Source organism: Aythya fuligula, chromosome 13 (assembly GCF_009819795.1).
Source record: "Aythya fuligula isolate bAytFul2 chromosome 13, bAytFul2.pri, whole genome shotgun sequence".
NCBI lineage: Eukaryota > Metazoa > Chordata > Aves > Anseriformes > Anatidae > Aythya > Aythya fuligula.
In genome coordinates this window covers 12,719,791-12,742,021 of record NC_045571.1, presented here as the reverse complement: position 1 = coordinate 12,742,021, position 22,231 = coordinate 12,719,791, and the positions used below count along the sequence as shown (strand labels likewise).

At 44.5% G+C, this 22,231-nt stretch overlaps 1 protein-coding gene across 3 annotated transcripts in view; it reads right to left on the bottom strand.

Annotated features, from left to right (window-relative positions):
* DOCK11 (dedicator of cytokinesis 11) overlaps nucleotides 1-22,231 on the bottom strand; it is a 78,374-nt gene that overhangs the window by 34,215 nt on the left and 21,928 nt on the right. For 2 of the 3 annotated variants that reach the window (XM_032196048.1, XM_032196051.1), the window contains exons 7-30: nucleotides 21,463-21,597; nucleotides 20,163-20,340; nucleotides 19,623-19,702; nucleotides 18,963-19,046; nucleotides 16,845-16,985; nucleotides 14,852-15,061; nucleotides 14,182-14,304; nucleotides 13,212-13,294; nucleotides 12,033-12,155; nucleotides 11,776-11,852; nucleotides 10,474-10,658; nucleotides 10,306-10,371; nucleotides 10,067-10,159; nucleotides 9,529-9,652; nucleotides 8,718-8,839; nucleotides 8,195-8,281; nucleotides 6,732-6,821; nucleotides 5,155-5,273; nucleotides 2,718-2,787; nucleotides 2,513-2,638; nucleotides 1,863-1,934; nucleotides 1,302-1,448; nucleotides 794-877; nucleotides 254-365 (exon numbers count right to left, since the gene is read on the bottom strand). In XM_032196048.1, the coding sequence (XP_032051939.1) occupies nucleotides 254-365; nucleotides 794-877; nucleotides 1,302-1,448; nucleotides 1,863-1,934; nucleotides 2,513-2,638; nucleotides 2,718-2,787; nucleotides 5,155-5,273; nucleotides 6,732-6,821; nucleotides 8,195-8,281; nucleotides 8,718-8,839; nucleotides 9,529-9,652; nucleotides 10,067-10,159; nucleotides 10,306-10,371; nucleotides 10,474-10,658; nucleotides 11,776-11,852; nucleotides 12,033-12,155; nucleotides 13,212-13,294; nucleotides 14,182-14,304; nucleotides 14,852-15,061; nucleotides 16,845-16,985; nucleotides 18,963-19,046; nucleotides 19,623-19,702; nucleotides 20,163-20,340; nucleotides 21,463-21,597 (2,731 nt within the window). The remainder of the gene's footprint in view (nucleotides 1-253; nucleotides 366-793; nucleotides 878-1,301; nucleotides 1,449-1,862; nucleotides 1,935-2,512; nucleotides 2,639-2,717; nucleotides 2,788-5,154; nucleotides 5,274-6,731; nucleotides 6,822-8,194; nucleotides 8,282-8,717; nucleotides 8,840-9,528; nucleotides 9,653-10,066; nucleotides 10,160-10,305; nucleotides 10,372-10,473; nucleotides 10,659-11,775; nucleotides 11,853-12,032; nucleotides 12,156-13,211; nucleotides 13,295-14,181; nucleotides 14,305-14,851; nucleotides 15,062-16,844; nucleotides 16,986-18,962; nucleotides 19,047-19,622; nucleotides 19,703-20,162; nucleotides 20,341-21,462; nucleotides 21,598-22,231) is intronic. The other variant, XM_032196050.1, reaches the window with a different exon arrangement.

Genomic DNA, 22,231 nt, shown 5'->3' with positions numbered 1-22,231 from the left:
TGGGGCAATTTGTTTTAGATATTGTGAATCCCTTGTGAATTTAAACACAGAAAATACTGGAAGGACTGATTGCAGACCATTCTGGAGCCCAATAAGGCAATACTGCCAGAGCAGCATCTTTTCCCAAGGTTAATGTAAATAAGGCTAACTCAGACATAAATTTCCTTGACAGTAAAGCAAGTTATGTCTGGTTTGAGGCCATCGAGAATGACAGATTATGGCTTTCTAGCCTGTCCCTTGAGAAAGGACATACCTTGAATTCTCTGCAGCTTGGGTTTGGAAAAGGTCATTGGTAAGTTCAGAGGAATGTAGTGCTCATGATTGCAAATGGTTTGAAGAAATTCAAACTTGTATTCAACCAGCAGCTGAGGAAAAAACAAACAAATAGACAAACAAAAAATATGTTTTCAGGTTGACTTATTTGCTTCCAGTTCTGTGTTTCTTATACAAAGACCGAGGAATACAAATACCATTTGGTGAACTCAGTAATAATTGACCAATTTTTGTGATTTCCTCTTAAGCATCACTGCATGCAACTGTCACTTGGGATTTCTTTACCTTTTTCATCCAGACCGTTAACCAGCTCCTCCTTTAGTTCTGGCTCTTTATATTGTTTTAAAGCTTAGCTGCATAGAGGCTCTCAGCCTAGACAGAGAGGTCTCTGCCTACAGAAAGCTCTGCAAGAATAGTGTCTAAAAGGCCTCCAGGCGTGGTATGAAATAGTCACTGCAGAGCTTGGGCTGAGGTAGACAAGTACAACCACAAACCACCTTTCAAGAAATGCACTACATACCTTAGGGTCTTTTGGGCTGAATCCAGAAATGTAATCATTTATCAGGTTAAAAACAAATCCTCTGTCCATAAAGGTCAAACAACGCTGCAGAAAACATAGTGGCATGTGACCAATCATTAAAGAAGAAAGCAATCATCTCCACGCTACCATCCCACCAGCAGCCAGATTTAATCCTCTGGGTCTCAATTTGCTTGATCCTGTTTCTCTGAAATTATTTGGATGACCTCACTTAAGTCTCCAGTGGAGAACAGAAATATTTAAAATGAGAACATGCATATTTCATCTCAGGTTTTGAACCGTTTCTAGTCATGACTGAAAACCCTAGATAACATTCAGCATCATAGTCTCTCAGAAAGAGATTGTTTCTTTCCTAGGAAAGCTAATCTCTTGAGTTTTCATCACTGAAGAAACCTGAGAGATGAGACACTAAAAACATATTTGTTTGCTTGTTACTTTTTTTTTTTTTTTTTTTTTTTTAAAGCCTGGGAGAATGAAAGAAACTGCTGACCTTCAGGAAATTAGCCAAGCTAAAATTGGCATTCCTGGATTCTTCAGGGATTTCGTTATAGCGTATGGTCACGTGAGGAATGATGGCAAGCAGGAGCGAATGCAGGGCATGCTGGTAGGAGTCAGGAAACCGCTGGCCCCTGGGCAGCTGAAACCAAAAGCATGTCGTACACTCAGTGCTGCAGGCAAGCAGCTGGGAGAGAACTGAGCACAGGCACAAGTTCCCTTCAACATTTGTTTATGTTTTTGATATTTGTTTATGTTGCTTCCTAATAAAACATTGGCACAAAAAAAAGCTGTGGCTGAAACTACAGTAGCTTGTAATAGAAAAGAAAGGCTGCACAAGCCACAGGGAGATCTGGAATTTTTAAATTACGAAAGAGAATGAGAAAGAGAAAAGAGGAAAAGAAAAGAAAAAAAAGGAATGATCTGGCTAGCCATTCAGCTTGTCTTTTTTTTTTTTTTTTTTAAATAAAGAATTACATAGTTTTTCATTAAAAAAATGGAGGAGAATTAGTTTGTGACAGCTCTGTAATGCAGCATTGAACAAATTCATTTTTACCTTGATTTTGTTTTCTTCCAGTAAGTATATTGCCATTGATTTTGCCAGTGCTTCAAAGAAAAACCACGAGTACTAGAACAAACAAAGAATATTATTTTTTTTTCTAAGCAGGACTGAACATGCTTGACTATTTGGGGAAGAAGCAGTGTGGGAGATAGAGTTCGCAATCAAATGACATTTTGTAAGCACGGCTGTGCTTGCACAGCCAGCTTGGCATGGGAAGCAATCTGGAAGCATGCTGTGCTACCTGGAGGAGTCTTGCCAGCCTTGGGGTGAGAATAGCTCCATCCCTCTGCACCCCAAGGCATTCTGCAAGCAGCCAGCAGAGTTTAAGGTGCAATCCTACCCAGAAGGGCAGGAACTGTTTGATTCCCACGTATGGCATGAAGAAAAAACATAAAACTGGCAAATTGGAAAGCCCTTTGCTGTGTCTGGCCATGAACCTTAACACAGTCAAGTCCTCTACGAGGACTTGTCTCTGTTGTAAGGGGAGAACCTCAAGGATGTGGATACAAGGAGCTGCCCTGGTAGCTTTGCTCCTTGGTGGGCTTGGATGGGTGGAAATGCTGGGCTTTATTCCAGATCCCCTTTTCCCCTTTTATTCCCGATCCACTTCTACCTTTGGCAGCCAAATACTACCAGCACTTCACCTTGAGTAGCTTATTGATGGCTAGAAAATCTGCTGATTGTTTCAAAATCGTGGCCATGGAAAGGACCAGTATTTCATGGGTCATCTTCGCCTGTGCAACACTGGGTTTCTCAGCTCGAAAGACGTACTGAAAGGCAAGAAGCACAATGTCAGTGGTTTGCCTGCTCCCACCAGGGAGTTTCACAGAATGGTATGTCATGACTGACCTTTATGAAGGAGCGCAAGTAGTGGTCTAGGCCTTCTTCATGGCACTTGGACACTATGTGCAGAAGAACCCTGGGGAGAAATGTGGTTTGTGTTCAGCATGCAGCGCGAGGGCAAGTTCCTCCAGCTCATGAAAGCAGACACCGGCTGTGCCCTATCCTGCTCAACCCCCAAAGCCTCAACACTGGCAAGGTCTGATTGCTGCAAAGGTCCTGGTTTTCCAGACAGTACTTGCAGGCCAGCGTCCCTCACAGTTGTTGTGGCTGCACCATCCTTGCCATAGCTCAATCTATCGACAGAGCACCTAGAGCTGAGCACCCAAAGCTTTTTATCCTGATGCTGGACTGGACCAGGTGTCACCTTGACCAGCTACCTTCAATGTTCAATGCTCCCTACACAAGGAGGTGAGGTGGAGTGATTCTCTGTGGAGGATATCTTCTACTCATTAGCCTCTGTGCATACCAGGATTAAAGTCTGCAGATCCTTAAACCCATGTTGCAGTGAGCGTTAGGCACCTGAACAACATTCAGGGGTTAGATAAGTCAAAAATGAAAATATGAAGTTCATCTGCTCTGCAGCCAGTTCTCTTTGGCTGGTGTCACCCAACACAAGATGCATATCCAGATCTCTACATGAAGAGGGAGCCAAATTTCATCTTCTGCACACCACCAATTCATCCACATCATACAGCTTATTGCGTGTCGAGTCTGTCCTCATTGTGAATTTTTTCCTAATGCTAATAAGAGTGATTTCTAACAACCATAACACTACACCAAATCTGAAAAATCAATAAAAAAAAACAACAACACAAACAAAAACAAAACAACAACAACAAAAGATCTCTGCTGAGAAGTGGAGAAAAATTCTCCATGGTTGTTATATCTTCCTGGTTCCTCCAAATGTATTAATTTTGAAGGCTCTTTTTTACTGAATTGATGTCACTTGTATCCTCCCTTGCTCCTTGTTACGTGTGCTAGATTATTTTCAGGCTGCTGTCTTGCAGTTCACTGGGGATACACAACCCCTGAAGAACATGCCAGCCCTCTGGAAGCACTCCAGGAAGTTGATGAAGGCAGCAAGTGCCTGGCTTCCCCAGCCAGCATCAGGAATTTACATTCCAGTTCAAGTCAGAGGGAACAACAAACTGTTGCACATTGTCATAGACCCCATAGGCCAAACCACAGAGAGGAGTTTACAAGCCGCTTATCAGATAAGGCTGGTTTTAAATTCCACTCTGAAACCCTGGATAAGAAAGCAGTTGTCATTAACAGAGAACTACTGACAAACAGGAAAGGATCAGGCCAAACTTTGTACAGATCTGTGGAGCTGAACGTGGGAGCTGGTCACCCAGAAGGTAGCTGTGGGGTCACTTATTCCCCTGTCCTTGTCCTCTGGCAATTTGAGCAGAATGGGAGAGTGCTTGGCACAGAAGCAGTCCCCGCACCTTCAACCCAGGACTGCGACTGCAATGGGATGTATATCCTTGGGGAACCAGGGCTGTCTCTGATCTTTGGTTTGACGAGAGCAAGAGGCGTTTGATATGTGGATGCACAGTTCTTCCTGCAGTCGGAGCAAGCCCTCCATGCAGCGGCATCCAGCATTCCCCTAGGCATTGCAGCACTTTACGGAGCAAGAGCCATAGGAGGAAGATGCATGTTTTTAACACATCCTTCGGTTTATGCGCATGGTGACCAGAGGCAGGACTGAAAGGCACTTTCAGACCTTTTGCTCTGTTTGGAAGCAGCGGCACGGCAGCCAGGCGCTAGGCAGCACTGCCCTCTGGGGGCTGCTGCCACAGCTGGGCAGGGACTGCCTGAGGCAGCCTCCAGGGAGGCAGCACCCCGCTCCATGGGGCTTTTGGGGTTCAAGCTCCCACCCATGGTGACACCACCGACAGCTGGGGCACCCATGAACATTTCAGCATGCCAGTAACCGGCTTCCCTGGCAGCAGCAAGCCCCTCCAGCAAACCCTGCCCGACTGCTGAAGGGAGGTCTGAAACCTCCAGAACGAAGCCTGTGAGTCAAACGAAGTGGTGGGGAGGAGAAAATCCAAACCCTAGGTTCCAGGTGCTGCACTAGGATACCTCACCACAGATGTCACCTAGGACTACTGCTAATTATATTTCTCGTAGCGAGTGACAAAATATCAGGATGGTTTCCCCGAAATCACTTGCCTAAGCATCCCCTCACCTCCTCGCCATCACCAGCACTCCTTCTCAGCTCCCAGGAAAAGGGCCCCACACTGCCTCATGCCATTTGCCTGTGCCAGAGGAAGACAGCGTCTGGTGCTCCACTGCATGACCGTGCGACCACGCAGCAGTGGACAGCGAGCGCTGTCACTTAGCTCCCTGTGCTGTGAAACCACACCCGGGCTTGCACTGTAGTTTGTGGCTTTGCGTTTGCAACTGAAGAAAGACAGATGGTTTACCAGACACTCACATGGTGCAGTTGACAGCTACTTCATCTTCCTGGGTCACATTTGTAAGGACTCTAAATAGTTGCATAAGAATTACAGGTAGAAACTGAATCATTACTTGGATCTCCATGGCGTGCAAACACTAAAACAAATGTTCAAAATACAGACACTTTTAGTTCAACATTTTGCAGATGTTAAATATTTATAGTGCACAGACATTTCTGTGCCAATATGACAGGCATTAGCAAATGCTTCGGGGTTTGAGCTTCAGCCTGCCAGAGGACAGGAGAACTTGGACCCAGAGCACTACTTACTGCCTGCCTTTCAGCTGACAGATTCCAGCTGCGTGCCTTCAGGGAGCGACATGAATCACTCATGGCAGGTATTAATCCTCCTCTCAGATGTGCCCAGGCAGCTATGACTTAATTAGAGGTCACATGCTACAGTTTGACCCTAGTAACCCAGAATTTAAGGCTGAAGGTTTGCTTCCAACTCTTCTCACCCTTTTTGACAGTTTTTTGATGTGACTAAGTACCATTTTCACAAATGTCTTTGAAGCACAGAAAACTGATGCCTGATAACTTGTGGTAAGACTTTTATCTAAAGGGCAGAGCTTGCTATTGGAAATGGGATTTAAGTGACTTGGTGAAAGCCAAGATCATCTGTTGTACACACCCTTCACCTGTCTCATAAATCTCTTTTGCCCGAATCTCGTGATATGAGTCTAGGAAGGACAGTGTGTTTCATTTTCGGTTTTCAAATCCGCAAATCTAAAGAAACGTTCTGAAATCTGTATGTGGGTATTAAAATGACTGAAATTACTGATATATCAGTGGTAAGAAGCCCCCACTTGTGCCTAGCATAGAAATGTTTCCCTGCTTGCAGGCTGCAATGTGGTCAGGGCAACAGTTTCTCTTAGTGCTTGGCTTCAAACCTGCAATTATTTTTACTACTTAAAATATTTGTATGCTATCTGAAACACACCCAGTAACTTTGTGATGATAAATCCTCACCACTGGAAATGGAGTTGTTGCTACAGCAGCAATCTCAAAAACAGGCAGTTATGGAAGGAAACAAGAACAGTAAACAGCCAAGAAATATATTCCCTACAGAAGCTTTTGTTGGACCTGCTCCGAGGCCCTTACTCATGCTGCAGCAAGTGCTGAAAAGCTTGGTCTGGGTCACAGGTCATCTGTGGTCAAACTTCACTGAGTTACAATCTCACAGATTTTTTTTTTCAGCCTGAAAAAAATAATCCTGTTTTGAATGGATAAATTGGTGAAAACAAGAAATCATGCTACAGTTTTAAAAGTTTAAATCAGATCTACAGCAGCAGCAGAGGAGTGTGTGAGCCTATCCAGAGGAGGGTTTGGCATGAGCATGGCAGAGCAATGCTGACTACATGTTTCTTCTACTGGGAAAAGCAGCAGGAAGCAGCACACAGACAGCAGACAGCTGTGTCAGTAAGCAAAGGTAAGGACCTTGCACAATGTGCTGGTCCCAGCACTGCAGTGAGCGTGTGTTCTTACAGAACATGGCTCTGGATATTTACTGATGGTCCAGAAAACATAAACAAAACCTACTGACAGGCACTGTTCACCTTTAGGTATTTAACAAGCTCTCCAGGGACTTCCTTAGCTCCCGCCTGAACCAGCTGGCAGTACTGGAAGAATTTGTGCAAGTGCATGTCCTGGAAGAGATGAAAAGTAAATTCAGTGCAGCAGCCTCAGTTTTTGCCTGCCCCTACTTTCCAGCTTACACGTGAAACTCTGCTGACAGACCTGCAGCAGAGGGCCAGGAGCACGTACATTTCTAACAAGGCTCCTGTCACTAGCAGTGGCACTCCTGGTCCCCAGCTGCCACCCCCGAGGACAACAGCACAGCTGCAACTCTTTCATATTGCCTCGCTATCTGCCTCACTGTCCTCCTGCAGTCCATCTGAAGCAGACCTCAGATCCTTCCTGTGCTTCTCTGTTTCCCTCCCTCCTCTTCCAATGTGAAATGTAATTACTGGGTTATTGAACCCTGAAATGCATCTGGGAATGCAATTTGAAGGGCTGTAGAGATACTGTGCTGCTCTTAGTTCTGTACAGAATCAGTAAGATCTTAAAACAGGTTTAGTTGATGCTTATAAGAAGTTGCAGTGAATGTAAATGCAGCCGATCCCATCCAGCACAGGACAACAAGCCCTGCCAAGTACATTTCCGCATCAGCAGTACAGACAGGAGGTGCCCTGGAGCATTTGCTTGGGATCTTTGAACATCACATGAAACTTGGGGAAGTCCATCACCACCATAAGTCAAAAAAAACTCTTGAGGACTAGGTAAAACAGCCTAAACTGGTTTCAAAGGGAAATGAGGATTCTTGTTCACTTGTGAAAAGTCTCTGCTGTTGTCAGATTTTTTTTATTTTTTTTTTTAAGTCAATGTACAGTCTATTATTTGGGAAAAATCTCCCATCTCCACCAGTTCTTTTCTCTTTTGCATCATTGAAGCAACTTATTTCAGAGTCACAGAATGGGCAAGGTTGGAAGGGACTTCTGAAGATTATCTAGTCCAACCCCTGTTAGGCAGGATCACCTAGAGTACATTGCACAGGATGGCATCCAGGCAGATTTTAAATATCTCCAGAGAAGGAGACTCCACAACCCCTCTGGGCAACCTGTTCCAATGCTCTGTTACCTTCACAGTAAAGAAGTGCCCTCGCATATTCAGCCGGAATCTCCTGTGCCTCAGTTTGTGCCTGTTGCCTCTTGGTTTTTTTTTTTTTGTTTTTTTTTTTTTTTTTCTCAGATGTTTCCCTTGTCCTGCCAGCTACAGCACAACTGGCCAAGAAAACATCAGCACCTCCCAGGGCTCATTCACTCCCACAGCTGTCTCATCAAATCTAGACAAAGCAGCAGACCCCTACAAGTAATCCCTGCTATGGAAGTATCTCAGTGCTGCTCTGCAAACATGGGTACCTCTTTCCCACAGCACCTACAGCAGAGCAGCAGCAGAGATACAACAGTTGCTTCCTCTGCATTTGTGTTGAAAGTCTACAAGGACAAGATGTTTGACTTACCTGGGTGTAAATGGTCGAATCCAAGTGGATTCTGATTTTAAAGAGAGGCTTTGCTCCATCCACCCACTTTGCATCCACGCTGGACTGCTGTGAACAGACAACATTGAAGCACTTGGCCTCAGACTGTGAAGAGAAGGTGGTTCTGTGCGGGCAGACACCTGCTCAGAAGGTAAGGTTGGGGTGGAAGAACGGGGACCCCCAGTGACATGACTGCAGCCACGGCAGAGCAGAGGGGTCCCCATGAGAACATGCATGCAGAGCATATGCCTACTGTCCTGAGCTGCACCATGTACAACAGCCCAGTCCAGCCAGTCACAGAAATATGATCTGCAACCTATACAATCACAGAAAGTGGAATGAAAGTGTCCCATCTCCCACCCCTTTGAATAGTAAGCTTTGGGGGCTACACTCCTGTGAGCATCTTTCCAGCCACTCAGAGCACAAGCACAAGGCAAAAACTTACAGCGGTAAAAAAAAGCTCAGATTTTCTCTATGTTTAAGCCATTTTAAATATTCGCCCTACCCTTCGTGACTCTGTGTCCCCGAGACCCAGGTACCCAGGTGGAAGGTTGGATGAAACAGGCAAATGCCGTTCCAGGGTGACAATCCGTCCATCCTTCAGCAACGGGACCCAGGCGTACCCCACTGCAGAGGCAACCAAGGGACCAAAGTTAACAGACACACAGTGATACATGGTTAACTCAAGCTCCAAAAGGAGCTGTCTCTCACCCTAAGAAAATCCAACTCAGAGCAGTGCAAGTGGCTTCAAACAGGCTGGGATCAATCATGTCAGCCTTGCTAAAACATATTCTACCTGAAGACTCAGTGAACAACATTAAGACAGTGCTCAACCAGGATAAGGAGTGGGTTTGAGGAACAGAAATGATGTGTGAGCTGTGAGCACCGTGACAAGGACAAGGGTCCATCAGTTGTCTGAGGACTGGCGGGATGGAGAAGCATCCCAACCAGCGGGACTTCAGTACACTCAGTCTCTTACATGTGCCTAGTGTTGGCAGCCAACCTTGGAGGCTTTGATTTTGTGCCAAGTTTTTGTTAGTGACTTGACTGACTGTAGTCCTATTCACACAAGCCAAATCAAGAACGTGCAGAAATAGCTGCCACATTGCAGCAAAAATATAAGATTTAGTTTAAACCCACAGAGATATGAGAAATGTGAGATACAGTTTAAACCCACAATTTGTCTTAGGTTGCTTTCTAAAAACAAAATTCAGATAAGCTACATTTGTGCATCTAGACATACATTTCACATGTCTACATGTATTTTATCTTGGACTCTTAAACTTCAACAGAAATAACATAAGCAGTGAACATACCTTGAGTTTCAACGGTGTCCTGTTTTTTTGATGTTGCCTTTGTATTAATTTCACAGCTGACATGATAGAAGGTGAAAAGCAAATGATGCTTTTGATGGAGGTGAATTGGAAGCTCAATTTTAATCTAAAATGATATCATGATAGATATGACTGTATTTTTAATCATGGAGTAGTATTTTAAGTTCTATGTTATTTCACAAATGTTACATTTTATGCAGTTACACAAGACACATTCCTACTCATCCAAGATAATTCCTGGCTAACACTTTCATCACATTTGCACATTAGTTATTAATGGGGGTGTGTGATTGGAGTGCACAAAGCGTGACAGTAAAGACAGCAGAAAACAAACCTGCATTAAAAATTGACAAAGTCTCTTGCTTTGCAGGGCTCTTATACTGAGGCGCAAAGGGGAAAAGGGCTGGTGGTTTTGTTTTTTCCATTTTCAATATTTCACCCAGCCCTGGAAAAATCCTTAAAAGCTGCTTGGCTTTGTAGCACCCAGGCAAATCAATTATTTCCCACCATTTTGCTTTACCTCATCGTAGAACTCTGGGCTCTGGTTGTGATGCAGCACAGCTGCGTATGCGTTTGCTGTCAGGAGGTTGCCTCCAGGTTTGCCATATATACACTGGAAGTACAAATGAGAAACTGGATTCAGAGATGTTGCCACCCTAAAAGTGCTTTCCTACCGTCCTGTTCAATTTGGCTGGCATATGGACAGCACAGCAGTGAGCAAATGGCAGTCACAGTTTCCTAGAAATAACAAGTACCCACCTTTAACGGCCTGGAATCAGCTTCATCTGAATCCCTGAACTCAATACAGACAGCAATATTCCTTGCCTGGAATGGGGAAGAACAGAAAGATGAGCCATTGCTCCAGGTCAGCAGCATCACCCCAAAGCCCACCAAGTCTGCCTGCAGCCTGTTCTCTGGTTTGCTCACCTTTGCAAACACTTTCTGGTTCTCATACTTCAAATGCAAGGGATAGACATAAAGGTGGTTTTTGTAGACAGTGAAGGGATAACAGTATTTTGCAACTTCTGGGACAAGCTCCTCCACTTCAACTGCAATGTTCTCACAGCTCTTCTCAAAAGGCTTTATAGGAATATAAGAAGCTGTGACACAATCTAGAAGAGAAGAAAAGCTTGGATGAGCACACACCCCAAAAACATGGGAAGTACAGTTTATGTGACAGGAAATTTGTGGTCTGAAAGTCTGCCATTGCTCCTGAGCACTCAGTTCTCTCCATACTGGAGGGTCGTGTGTGACCAGGCAGTGGGGCTTGGCCCACTCTCACAGAAACAATTAAGGGAAAATTCTCCTCCTGATTATGTGACATCTGAGGTCCCCATCTGCATTAGCATTACTGAGAAAAGACGGGTACACAGGCACCACGGTGCTCCGTTCTCCTTGCCAGAGAGGACTGCAGAAGTGGCACTTTGCTGCAGCTCTGGGCAAAGTTGAAGGGCCTTGTGGCCCACCCACGTCTGGGCAGTGATGGCTGCTCTGCCCAAGACCTCTACCCTGAGACTCCCAAAAATATGACCTGTTAAGTTACTGTTTTATAAGTCATGCAAATGCTACCTAACTGAAACAGACAGGTTACTGAAATGATGACTTGAGACTGACTTCTCAAAATGCATCGGTTCTACTATGTCAGTCCTTGACTCTCTGCTTCAGAAAGATGCTTGATGGTTAGTTTGCCTGCGAATACCTGTGCATAATCCCCACCTAATTCACCAAGACTCACATCCATCATGAGGGAGAGGTCAGCTCAAGTGATGGTGCTCACAAACATTAAAAAAGGCTGCCAGAAAAGCCTTTTGGACAGGGAACTGGATCACAGAACCCATGACAGGAGCTGGCAAAGGCCCATGGGATGACACTGAACACATAATGAGTGTGAAGAATCAATCACACTGAGCATGTTTGTGAAGCCCTCTGGTGTTATAGAAGCCTGGCGTAATAATAATGGCAAAAGCAGGCAGGTGGCTTCCTTTATATTTAGGATGTGACAATCAAGCTGCAAAGCAGATGCACCCCTCTGGTAAACCTCTGCACTTGAACCACAACACTCCAAAGAATCCATCAGACAGAGTTACAAGTCAGCAGTTGTCCCAAATTACTCATTTCTTATTGCAACCCCAGGATATTCTTGCTAATGAAACAGAAAAACTCCCCATATAAGTGCTAATTCCTGAGGCTAGCACCACCAATATTTATTTTCAGATCCAAGAGCCTTACTTGTGAAGTCCAGTGGGATGTCTTTGATGACAATATTTAACTGGGCTGGAATGACCTGTAGTTTTGTCTTCTCTGGTCTGCATTAGGAAGAAAGGAACAAGACTACGAATCTTGAACATTCAGGTGATGAACACATCAGCAGGGCTTTTTGTTACCTCCTGAGTATTTTAGGAAATGTCATCTCATGCTTACACGTACTGTTTAAAAATGTATATTAAAATGCCTGCTCAGCCTCTGCACCAGTCTCTTACACTTACTTCTTATACTCTGCTAAAAGCTTCAGCATATCTTCATTTGAGAGTTTGCCACTGTCTTGCTTGTACAGAGGTGAGAATTTTCCTTCAGCATCGAGAGTGCCCTGGGAGTCTTTGAAAACTGGTCTGCAGAAAAGAACAGACACACTTCCTAAGTGTTGGTAAATATGCAGACATCTGAGGTCTTTGACAGTCTGGAATTTATCAGGCCAGAGGTTCTCTGGACAGTGACTGCTCTGATCACCTCCAGACCTCATGATCTGGATGATCCATGATCTGGATGATCCCATCCTCATGTGGTGTTTAGACCCCACACAGTCTGAAATGCACCACGTCACATAGAATTGCACAGGACACCATCCTCTTCTCTCAAGCCAGGTGAGAAATACACACCCAGACCAGCTCCAAATCTATTCCGCAGTCATAAATGTCCTTCAATCCCCTTCCACTAATACTGAGTAGTAAAGTATTTTCCTTACAGGAAAATCCAGCTCAGGAATACACATTGCAAGCTGTACACCACCAAATCCCAGCTTACCATGACAATCATTTGGTGTTCCCATATCATTACTGTCACTTGCGTCACCACCAAATGGCAATTAGCAGCAGGAGGCAGAGGCAAAGGGTTGAACTTGCCTGTATGGCCTTCTTGTGATGTGAGTTTTAAGGGAATTACCACTAATGTACTTTATCAGTCACATAAACTGGTAACAGTGAGGGAATAGGATCACTATTCTCTGGTCATTCCCAAGAACATTAATTAAAGCAGAGTCAAAGCTGGTTGCCACCATCAGGCCAGGAGGTCTCCACTTTTATCCTTTCCCTGGGAATGCATGGTGCCAGGAAGGAATTTCTACACCAATTCCCGCAATAGCATGGGACTGGGTAATCCATCTCCAGGAATGTTCTGCCTTGAAATCAGTAACTGCAGGTCAGCGGGAAGGTTACTGCCTTCCCAGAACTGTTTACTATTTAATATTTTGTTTCTAATTCTAGATAGAGTATTTCAGGCCAATCCACGTTCTGCCTAGGGAGTCAGAGCCAGATTCTGCCCCCTGTTGCTTCCATGCAACGTCACTGACTTCAGCAAGTTGGCCCTTTGCCCACTCAGCCTAATGATGTCCCAAATAACTTACAGCAGAAGCTCCCATACCAGCCAAAGCACAGTCCAAGGCAACTAACCTGGCAGCCCAGCCGAAGGGCATCCTGTACTGCCCAAGACGGCTGCACACCTGCTTGGCCACTTTATGGACCTTCTGGGCTGTCTGCAAAACACAAGAGAGAAGGTGAGCATGTGCCACTGCTTCCACACCACTGGAAAAAGAATAAAGGGTGAAAGAAGTGAGAAGACATTCTGTATTCCACAATGCCCAGCCTTGCAGGCACACGGCGTAACACTGCACGAGCAGTCAATAGGAGATCTCTTGTCACTTCACACCATGCACATTTATTACTTTTGCAAAGCAGTAACAAACATGTCGTGAGCACAGTCATGCTGTGTAGCTTACAAAGTGCACAGAGGGAATGCCATCACATACCAGGTATTCCACACGTCAATTTTCCAGGGACTAAGTTTGGTTGGCTGCAGCAAGGCAGCATCAGTCTCTGTGCATGCCACGTGGAGCTGACGCACAGCAGGACCAGAGCCCCTCATTAACAAAGATGTGCATAAGTTCCCCCATACAATGCAGCAGGACAAAGGCAGGGCAAGCAAAGTAAAGGGTGAAGCCTGTGTTCTGTTGCTACTAAAACATTGCTGTTCCCAGTGGGAGTGAGGCAGGACCAGTCGGAGATGCTGTGTGTTGCACTGTGCAGTGTGGCCCCTTTCTCAGGGGATGAATTGTCCTACTTCGCCACTGCCATACCAGGCTCTGCTTTGTTTCAGTGTAATTGGGAAAGTCCTCCTGCTCCAACTGCCTGGATCTTTCTAAAACTTGTCTGCCTCCTCCCAGAGGAAGGAGCTGATTCTCCCAGGAAAGCCCAGATGAAGCCAGCCTGGGAACAGCACAGGTGGTAGCAGAATGGATGAAGATCAGAATTTGCAAGAAAGTAGCTAAAGAGCTGCAGAAACAATCCATGTTTCAGACCACGCTACTCGCCACAGCAACAGACAACACCACTAAGCAGATACTCCCAAGGGCCCATCCAATACCTTCCCCGGGTCCGAGTTTTTCATGTACGGCTCTGCACAGTGCGTAATGCTGCCCTGCAGCACCTTCTCCACGCGGGCCACCAGGAAGATCTCCACATGTGGGTCAGTCACAGAGAAAACACCCTACAAGAAATAAGTAGCAGGCTGTCAGACAGTGGGACACCCTACTCACACCACTGGGTTTGGCCCCAGTTGTCTCACATCCCTTGCCACAGTCCACACAGACCCTGCTATGGCTGCTGCCATAGATGGGTCACAGGGGCTCACAAGGCTTGAGAACAGTCAGCTTTTGAAAAACTCTAGCTGGTACTTTGCCTATAGCTACCAGCAAGGCCAAAGTGGCGATCAGCTTACGACACTGAACAAAATATGACAAAATCCCACAGCTCCAGAGAAAAGCTGACTTCTGCTTTTCCATTTGATTGACCTGTTTTCATTTCAGCAGATGAAGTGAGAGAAATATGGTCAATTGAGATGGCTGATGGCTGTCTTGGGGAAGCAATCTTTCCAAGTAGTTTTTAAACCATGGCTCTCACAACAGAGCATGGCCATTCACAGTGACAGCTCACGAGCACTGGCCCACACAATGGATAAGAACACACCACAATGCTACTGAACAGCCACAACCTCAATAGAGACACAGAATGAGAGGCCAAAGTCAGTTCTTCACCCGTTTTATGTAGCGCAGGCAAGACTCGGGTATTCCATGCACAAGGTTCTCGCCTGGTGAACGTCCCTTGGTGTCCTCTGCCCCAGATGTGGAGGCATCCAGCAGCATATCACGAACAGATGGAGGGTTCAAGTCCACGTGGAAGTCAGCTGAAATCTTGCAATTATTCTTCAGGTCAAATAATGCCAAGCTTAGGAAAAAGGGCTCAACCTGGAAATTGAATATATTTGTCAAAAAAAAACACAAAAACAACATGCTACTGGCTCAAGAATAGTAACATTCCTTGCCTTTCCCACTAGGTTTGCCTTCTGTATCTGTTTGTTCCTTTAGTTTAGTGTACCAGAATTTTCCAGGATTCATATAATCCATGCTTATTTGCTCTATAAATACACAAAACCACTTTTTCCCTTCATCATCTTGTATTTTGATCTGGTCAATTTAAACAAAGCTACTTTAAAAACTAGCAATGTAGAGGGGTTTATATAAATGACAAACTATGAAGTTATGAAGAAAAGATTACCCCAATCCATCAATTAGCGTTGGGAATTATTCATCCCTTGTAATGAGAAAGAAAGCAACTTAAGAGTGTTTATGTTCACATGCTAGAGAACACTTCACTTGTCATTGTCCCAAGTCCATCAGCTCTGGACTGTCCAACTGCAAGGCATTAACAAAACGTTCCTTGGCTGCTATACACCAGGGCACAGAAGCAAAGTTAGTATAAAGCACCTCCCAGCTAGGAAAGCTTGAACACAAGGCTAACACTGCTGGGGAACCACATGTACAAAAGCTGCATCTCAGGAGGTGCTCTACAGATGAGGGCTGTCTCACACCAAGCTCAGCTTGCTTTGTAGCTATTGACCTTGACAGCACAACGTAAGTGGCAGCAATTCCACATATTTTTAGTTCAAAGATCCCCAGCAGGCATGCGTCCATGTAAGGATAAAAGTGAAGGCCTGTGATAAGGCTGTAGTGTGTCTGAGACATTACAACATAACTTGGAAGCATTACATCAATATTAAAAATGTGCTGATTAGGTCCAATGCTGGGCTTGATTAAGTACAAATAACAATCTCTGCTATCAGTGGTGTGCTCATCTGCTGGGAGTGACTGAGAAGAACAAGCCTGGTATATTAACTGATCCTACATGGACTGGGAGCTGCCAGTGTGAAACTATCACAAAGAGGTTTTGCAGTCCTAATAGGCACCAGACAAGGTACCATCAGCAGAGACTGGTCAGCTGGTGCTGCTGTCTCCCTTGCATGCAATGCTATCTGCTGCTCTGGGCACCATTGCATAAAGGGCTGACTCCAGCCACAGCAAGTATAGGACATGATAATAGGGAGCTTGTCTTGGGAGAAAAGACTGGTCTGTTCAGCCTGGCAGAACAAAGGCTGAGGAGAGATATAATTGCTGTCTACAGACCCGAGAGGCTCAGAAAATACAAGGAAGAGCTTTTTAGGTTAAGGTACAACTTTGGCACAATAACAAATGCATACAATAAAGTGGCTTTGAACACTGTTGGTCTGGGACTCGGGAGAAGGTTTCAGAATAGGGAAATCCCTTGCCATTAGAGGAAACGAAATAAAACACAGCAGTGAGTGGTTTGGAGATGGAGCTTAATCATTTACCAACAGGACTTTCAAAGGGACTCAGAATACTGCAGACACGCTCCTTGTTCTCTATGCTTGTGAACCTCTGGCTTCCCAGCAGTCCCAGTTCCTGGCAGGCTGAGGCACGGAAGGACAAACTTCTTCCCCAAACACATTCTGGAACTCCAGAATACCAAGGCAGACAAATCCTGCAATGACCCTGGGCCAGCAGACACCACTGGCCCAGGTTCCATCACAGCTTATGACAGAATGGGATGTCTCTATCCACCCAGATTAACATACAATAGTTTTGTTGTTGTTGTTTTGTGGTTTGTTTTTTTTTTTTTTTTGGCCAATGAATAGAAAGATGCCAAAGCAGGAAATGCCAGAGCTCTCCTTACGTTGGTAGGTCCTCCTTCTGATCGATCATTGAGCTGAGCAAGAAGGTTGAGGGACAAATCCTGGCAGCACACCACAAAACGCCTGCTGCACTTTTCTTCAAATGGCTTCACGTCTGGCTCAATCCCTGAGAAGTCTAGCCTCTATACAGCAAAGAAAGAAATGTAGTCTCATTAAAAAGAAAATATACTCCTGAATAATGTTAAGGGATCACATTACAGCCAATACTATCTTAACCATTTTCATTTAGGTGGTGTAAAAATTACAAGACATTCACAAATGAGTGTCATTTGGTGATGTTACACAAATGTATTCAAGACATGAATTCATGGGGATGTATCAATTTTTAGCAATCTGGTTTGTATAGCACAGAAAACTAAACCTCAGAATGATTTCAGTTCCTTCCTGCTTTGCTGTAACCCTGGGGATCTTCCCAAACACCATTTAGAGCTTGGGGAAGAAAGCGGAACATAAGCCGTCGTTACACTCAGAAAAGTATCTTCCACTTTGAAGATTTGACTAGTTTAAGAGATGGTCCCTGTGCCTGAAATAGAGAGAAGGCACATTCTGTTGGGATCGTGAACAACATCTTGAACTGGAAGGCATTTCTAGATGCACAGCAATAACTGGCATGGTTAGCAACAACAAAGACTCTGCAGAGCTGGCTGGGAAATCCAAACTGCCTTGATTATAATCACCTCCTTCCTAACCCAGAACACCCATGGCTGGTCTGTGCCACAACATCTGCCCTTCTCAGAAAGCAGATACATAAATGACCAAAATACCATTAACCAGAAAAAGACCCTTAGCCTTCACCACACCCATTGTCCTGGGCACCAGGAACACACAGCTACCAGACACCCCTAAATACCAGCACATCTCTTAGTGACAATCTGACACAGTCTTATTAGTTTTTCCTCCTCACATCCTGCAGAAATCTGCATGCCAAACTTGGGATACTGAAATCTCACAAACAAGTAATTTCAGTAAAATAGGCTGCAATTGTTAATCTGATTCTAGGAAACTCTTACCATTGTTTTCCCCATTTCCCTTGCATGAGAAAAGTGCATTGCAGGTCTATGTTCCTGCTCCCAGTTTGCTTAGCACAAGGCATACAAGCATGCAAGTATACATCATACTGCCTGGGGCAGTGATTTTGAATACCCAATGTTACAGCAGATCTGACTGGCCCACGCCATAATGAAGAGCTCTGTCTATGTAGGGAGGGCAGTAAATATAGCCAAAATGTTTAGTTAGGAAAAAAGCATCTCAGATGCTCTGCACGCTACACTGAATGATATTTCCATTTTTATTATCTGAATAAAAGATAGGAAATTTCTCAAAGCTTCTCTTCAAAACAAACAGACAAACAAACAAAACCACCACCACAACAAAAAACTTACAAACCTTTTAAAGACTAATTACATGTCCTTGGTAAACCAGGATGTTTTTTTTTCACAGGTGTGAACAAGCCAAAGCACGCCAGAAGGAAAACCAGAAACTACGAAACAACTTGGAACACTTCTCTAAATCCATGTTAACAATTGCAGCTCATTCCACTGAAATCCCACACCTGGGCCTTGGCAGAAAGCTCAGCTAAGAGGTCAAAGCCGAGAAAAAAACAAGCCAAATAGTCAATGAACCCCTGTTCCAGTGCATGAGAACAGCATATGGTGTTTTTTGTTTGTACCTCCCCCACATCTAAAAACTCTCTGAAGACTGAGGCTCTCCCTGTAAGCTCCTAGGATTGTCTCTAAGATCACTGCTCCCTCCTCCAGATGTGCATTGATTTCTCCACTTCTAAAGCTTCTGACCCAACATGGGAACCTCCCAGAGGCCCATATGATGGGTTCAGGATCCAGAAACATCAAGATGCGTCACATAAGCCAGCAAAGCTGGAGGGAGGCCCTTTGTGGGGCTGCCATGAGCTCTCCTTTTATTTGAGCTATCATCTAAGTTGTTTGGCTCATACTGAAAAGAACATGTGCTGCACTCCTATTCTCCAACCCACCAAAAAACATACTGCCTCTACAGGCAAATGCTGTGGCCATGCAAGGGAACAGGGTAGGCATGATGCCAAAGGAGCAAAACCTCACATTTGCCAACAAGGGAATGTTTACCTGGACTTCTGGGTCAAAAGAAAAGAGGTTTTGTCTTCCATCATTTCTGCTCAGTTTGTTCAGCTGATCTGTTTCTCTTCCATACTAGGCAAAAGAAAAGCATTGATGTTACTGCCTGGCCACACAGAGGCAAACATTCGTTATTTGGAAGGAATGGGAGCAAAACAAAATGAATATGTTTCAGGTTCCCTTTGTGATATATGAGATAATGCAAAGCTTCCTAGCTATATCTACCAACACCACACAGTCAGAGTAAAATGATGTGGCTCTGCTAAATGAGAGAGCAGAGAGGAGGAGGCAACTGAGCTCTGGATCATGCAGGAGACAGCTGCCACTTAACTCCCTCTGCACTGATAGCAAGGACAGTCATCCCTGTGGAGCAGGAATGAGTAATACCAGCCATGACAACCCTTCATTCGGTAAGCATGGATCTCCCTCATGGGTCCCACACTAAGAGTGAGCACCATGCAGCCTCAAACCATGGAGCTCCCCTAGCTCCATCCTGGGGACAGGAAAGTGAGATGCCCAAGACCCCAGCAGCACTTGGTGCTTGCCCAGCTCCCTCAGAGCTGAAGTCAAAGCACAGGGAAACTCCTGTTACAGATGTGGTGGAGAGAACTAGCTATAGGGCAGGGAGAGCGATCTCTACAAACACAATACCTTCATCAGCTCTGGATGCATGCTTCTCTCTAGGCTCTCCAGGATGTTTTCTGATTTTCCTTGCATGCTTGATTCATCATCTGCAAGGACAAAAAACACAGATGTCCAAAACAACTGCCTAAGCACCATTTTATTTCCCTCTGCCAGAAAGCATACTGCAGTATTTGCTACAATAGAACAGAAACAGTTTATGGAGATTTTTCCACTTCTAGGATGTAAGATTTTTCCATAAATTACTAGTACCAGAGTGTACTATTAACAGCCTGCTATGTCTTTCCAAAGCAGAACTTCAGCACAGATCCAATTTTCCAGGAGTCTTGAAACACTGCCATGGATTTCCCATCCAGAGGAAGGGTCATGTTTCTCTCCACTTTTATTCCTCTGACTATTGTCTACATTGTACTAAGCCATTCATCATGATATCCTGTGTCAACCACAATTCTTGCGATTAATCCAGAAAGAAAAGTATATGCTTTTATAAGCACGCTGCTCACATCCTGCTGGAGAATGGTGAAGGTAGGTGTTTATTTATAAACTGACCTTGTGCAGATTCCACAGTATCTTTCTTCTCTTGCACCAAACTCTCAGTATTGCTCTGAATGATCTTTCTCAGAGTTACCAGCCACTCTTCCATCTCCTGCTCAGTTTCAGCTGCGAGATAGTGGCTGTATTTATCTATTGTCTTGAGTTCAAATGCATAGCGGCGCATTTTAGGACACTGGACAAACAAAAAGGGCAAGCTTTGTGTTACACTTTCCTCAATAACTCCGCATAGTACCTTCTGCAAGGCTCCTCTCTGCAGAAAGCATCCTGAACTGAAATACCATGACAGGGAAAAAACCACCTAACTTAGAATGTAAGAATGTCCTTGCCACAGCACCTCTCCTGCAGTTAATCACAAAGGGCTTTACAATAGTGATCAAGCAGTATGCAGTTCCACAGTAGCCAGTTACTCTGAGAGTGGAAGAAAATCAGACTGAACCACAGACATAGCACTAAGGAACAGAAGCAAGCTCCTTCCTATGTCATTAGACCTTTAATATTTAGCCAGAGAAACCAGGAATTGGTTTTGTCCACAGTAATTTTGTGCTCCAGCACATTTAGAGGCATCTATCTTAAAGGCAAGTGGTTCAATACAATTTTTGGAGCTCTGCTGGCCTTTAAACAGCACTTTCTAATGAGAAGCCCAGGCAAATCTGATGCAACTTGGGAAGTACATCACCGAGGCATCTCTACTACTGCTTTTATTCTACTCAGAAAGATAAATGGAAATGCAGAGCTCTGACTCATCTACACTGAAGAAAACAGTCAAAGTAATTTATGTTGCCCTGTATCAGCTCCATCGCACTTGGTGCTTGAAGCTTCAGCACAGACAGCAATGGCACAAGACACAACAGCAATTCCCCTGTGCACTTCACTCTCAGCACAAAGAAACCCCAAGTTTAAGCCCAGTGCAAATACCTCCTCCAAGAACCTTACAGGCCATTTGCAGGAGGTAAGCCCCAAAGGGCTGTATGTTAGCATAGACATATCAAGACTTAACTTAAGAACCTAACAAGACCTAATAAGAAGCTGGTGCTAACAGCAAACAAAGAAGGTGCCCAAGACTTAGCTGCACCAGCTACTTATTGGCCCCAGTCCTCGGGGTGTGAGATATTTCATTTACCAGGAAGGCACATGGTAAAGGGGATGGACAAAGCAGGGAGACTAACTGGGCAAAAAAGCTATGGGTTAGTTTCTAAATTCATGCTTTCAGCTCTCAGTGTCACAGACTGAGAGCATTTCTGTCTGATCTAGCAATGCATAAGCCTACGTACAGTCATGGCGAAAGTCCACCTACCTGAACAACATCATTGCAAGCATCCAAGAAGATACAGCCTTTGGATTCTTTTGAAATTTTCTCATCTTTGTAGGAATTAAGAATGTAGGAGCCATCTGTAAGTTGTGACAAGTAAAAATACCTCCTCTTGAATACCTGCAAAAGTGCAAAGTCTTGCTCATTCAAGTATTCACTCTTCTGTATATTACAAGCAAAAGTCTCAGTTTCAGTATCTGCCCTCCTGCTACGGAGAAAATACTATAAATAGAAGCACTGATGACCCTAGAGTGTTGCAAACGCACCCCTTTGAGTACAACTTGTTTTTGTGTGGGGAGATTTTCTTGTCTTCTTTAATTTTAACGTTCTTGTTGTTATTATACGTTCACCTATCTAAAGCAAAGCCCTAGGGCTTCAAGCTCATCTCTCAGCTGGCTCCAGACTCATTTGTCTTCATAAAATAATGCTGCATGGTAAATTCAGATCAATATATTGCTTGAAGATTCATCCCACCCTAAAGCAGGTATTTCCAGAGCCTTTTTGATAAAGACCTCAGTTAGAATTACAAAGCAATTCTCTGGAAGACTTTGGAGCAGATGTGGAAATTCCTAGCACTCAAACGCAAGCCAAAGAACACTGTAATCCATGCAACTGCTCAAGGTATTTTGTTGTTGTTGTCATTTTTTCCTAACACACCTAGTTTCACAAACTAGCTTTGGCTTAGTATGTTCAATTCTCACCTTAAAAAGCAGTAAATCTGGGAGAAGTATTCATATGCTTGAGCTATTGATCA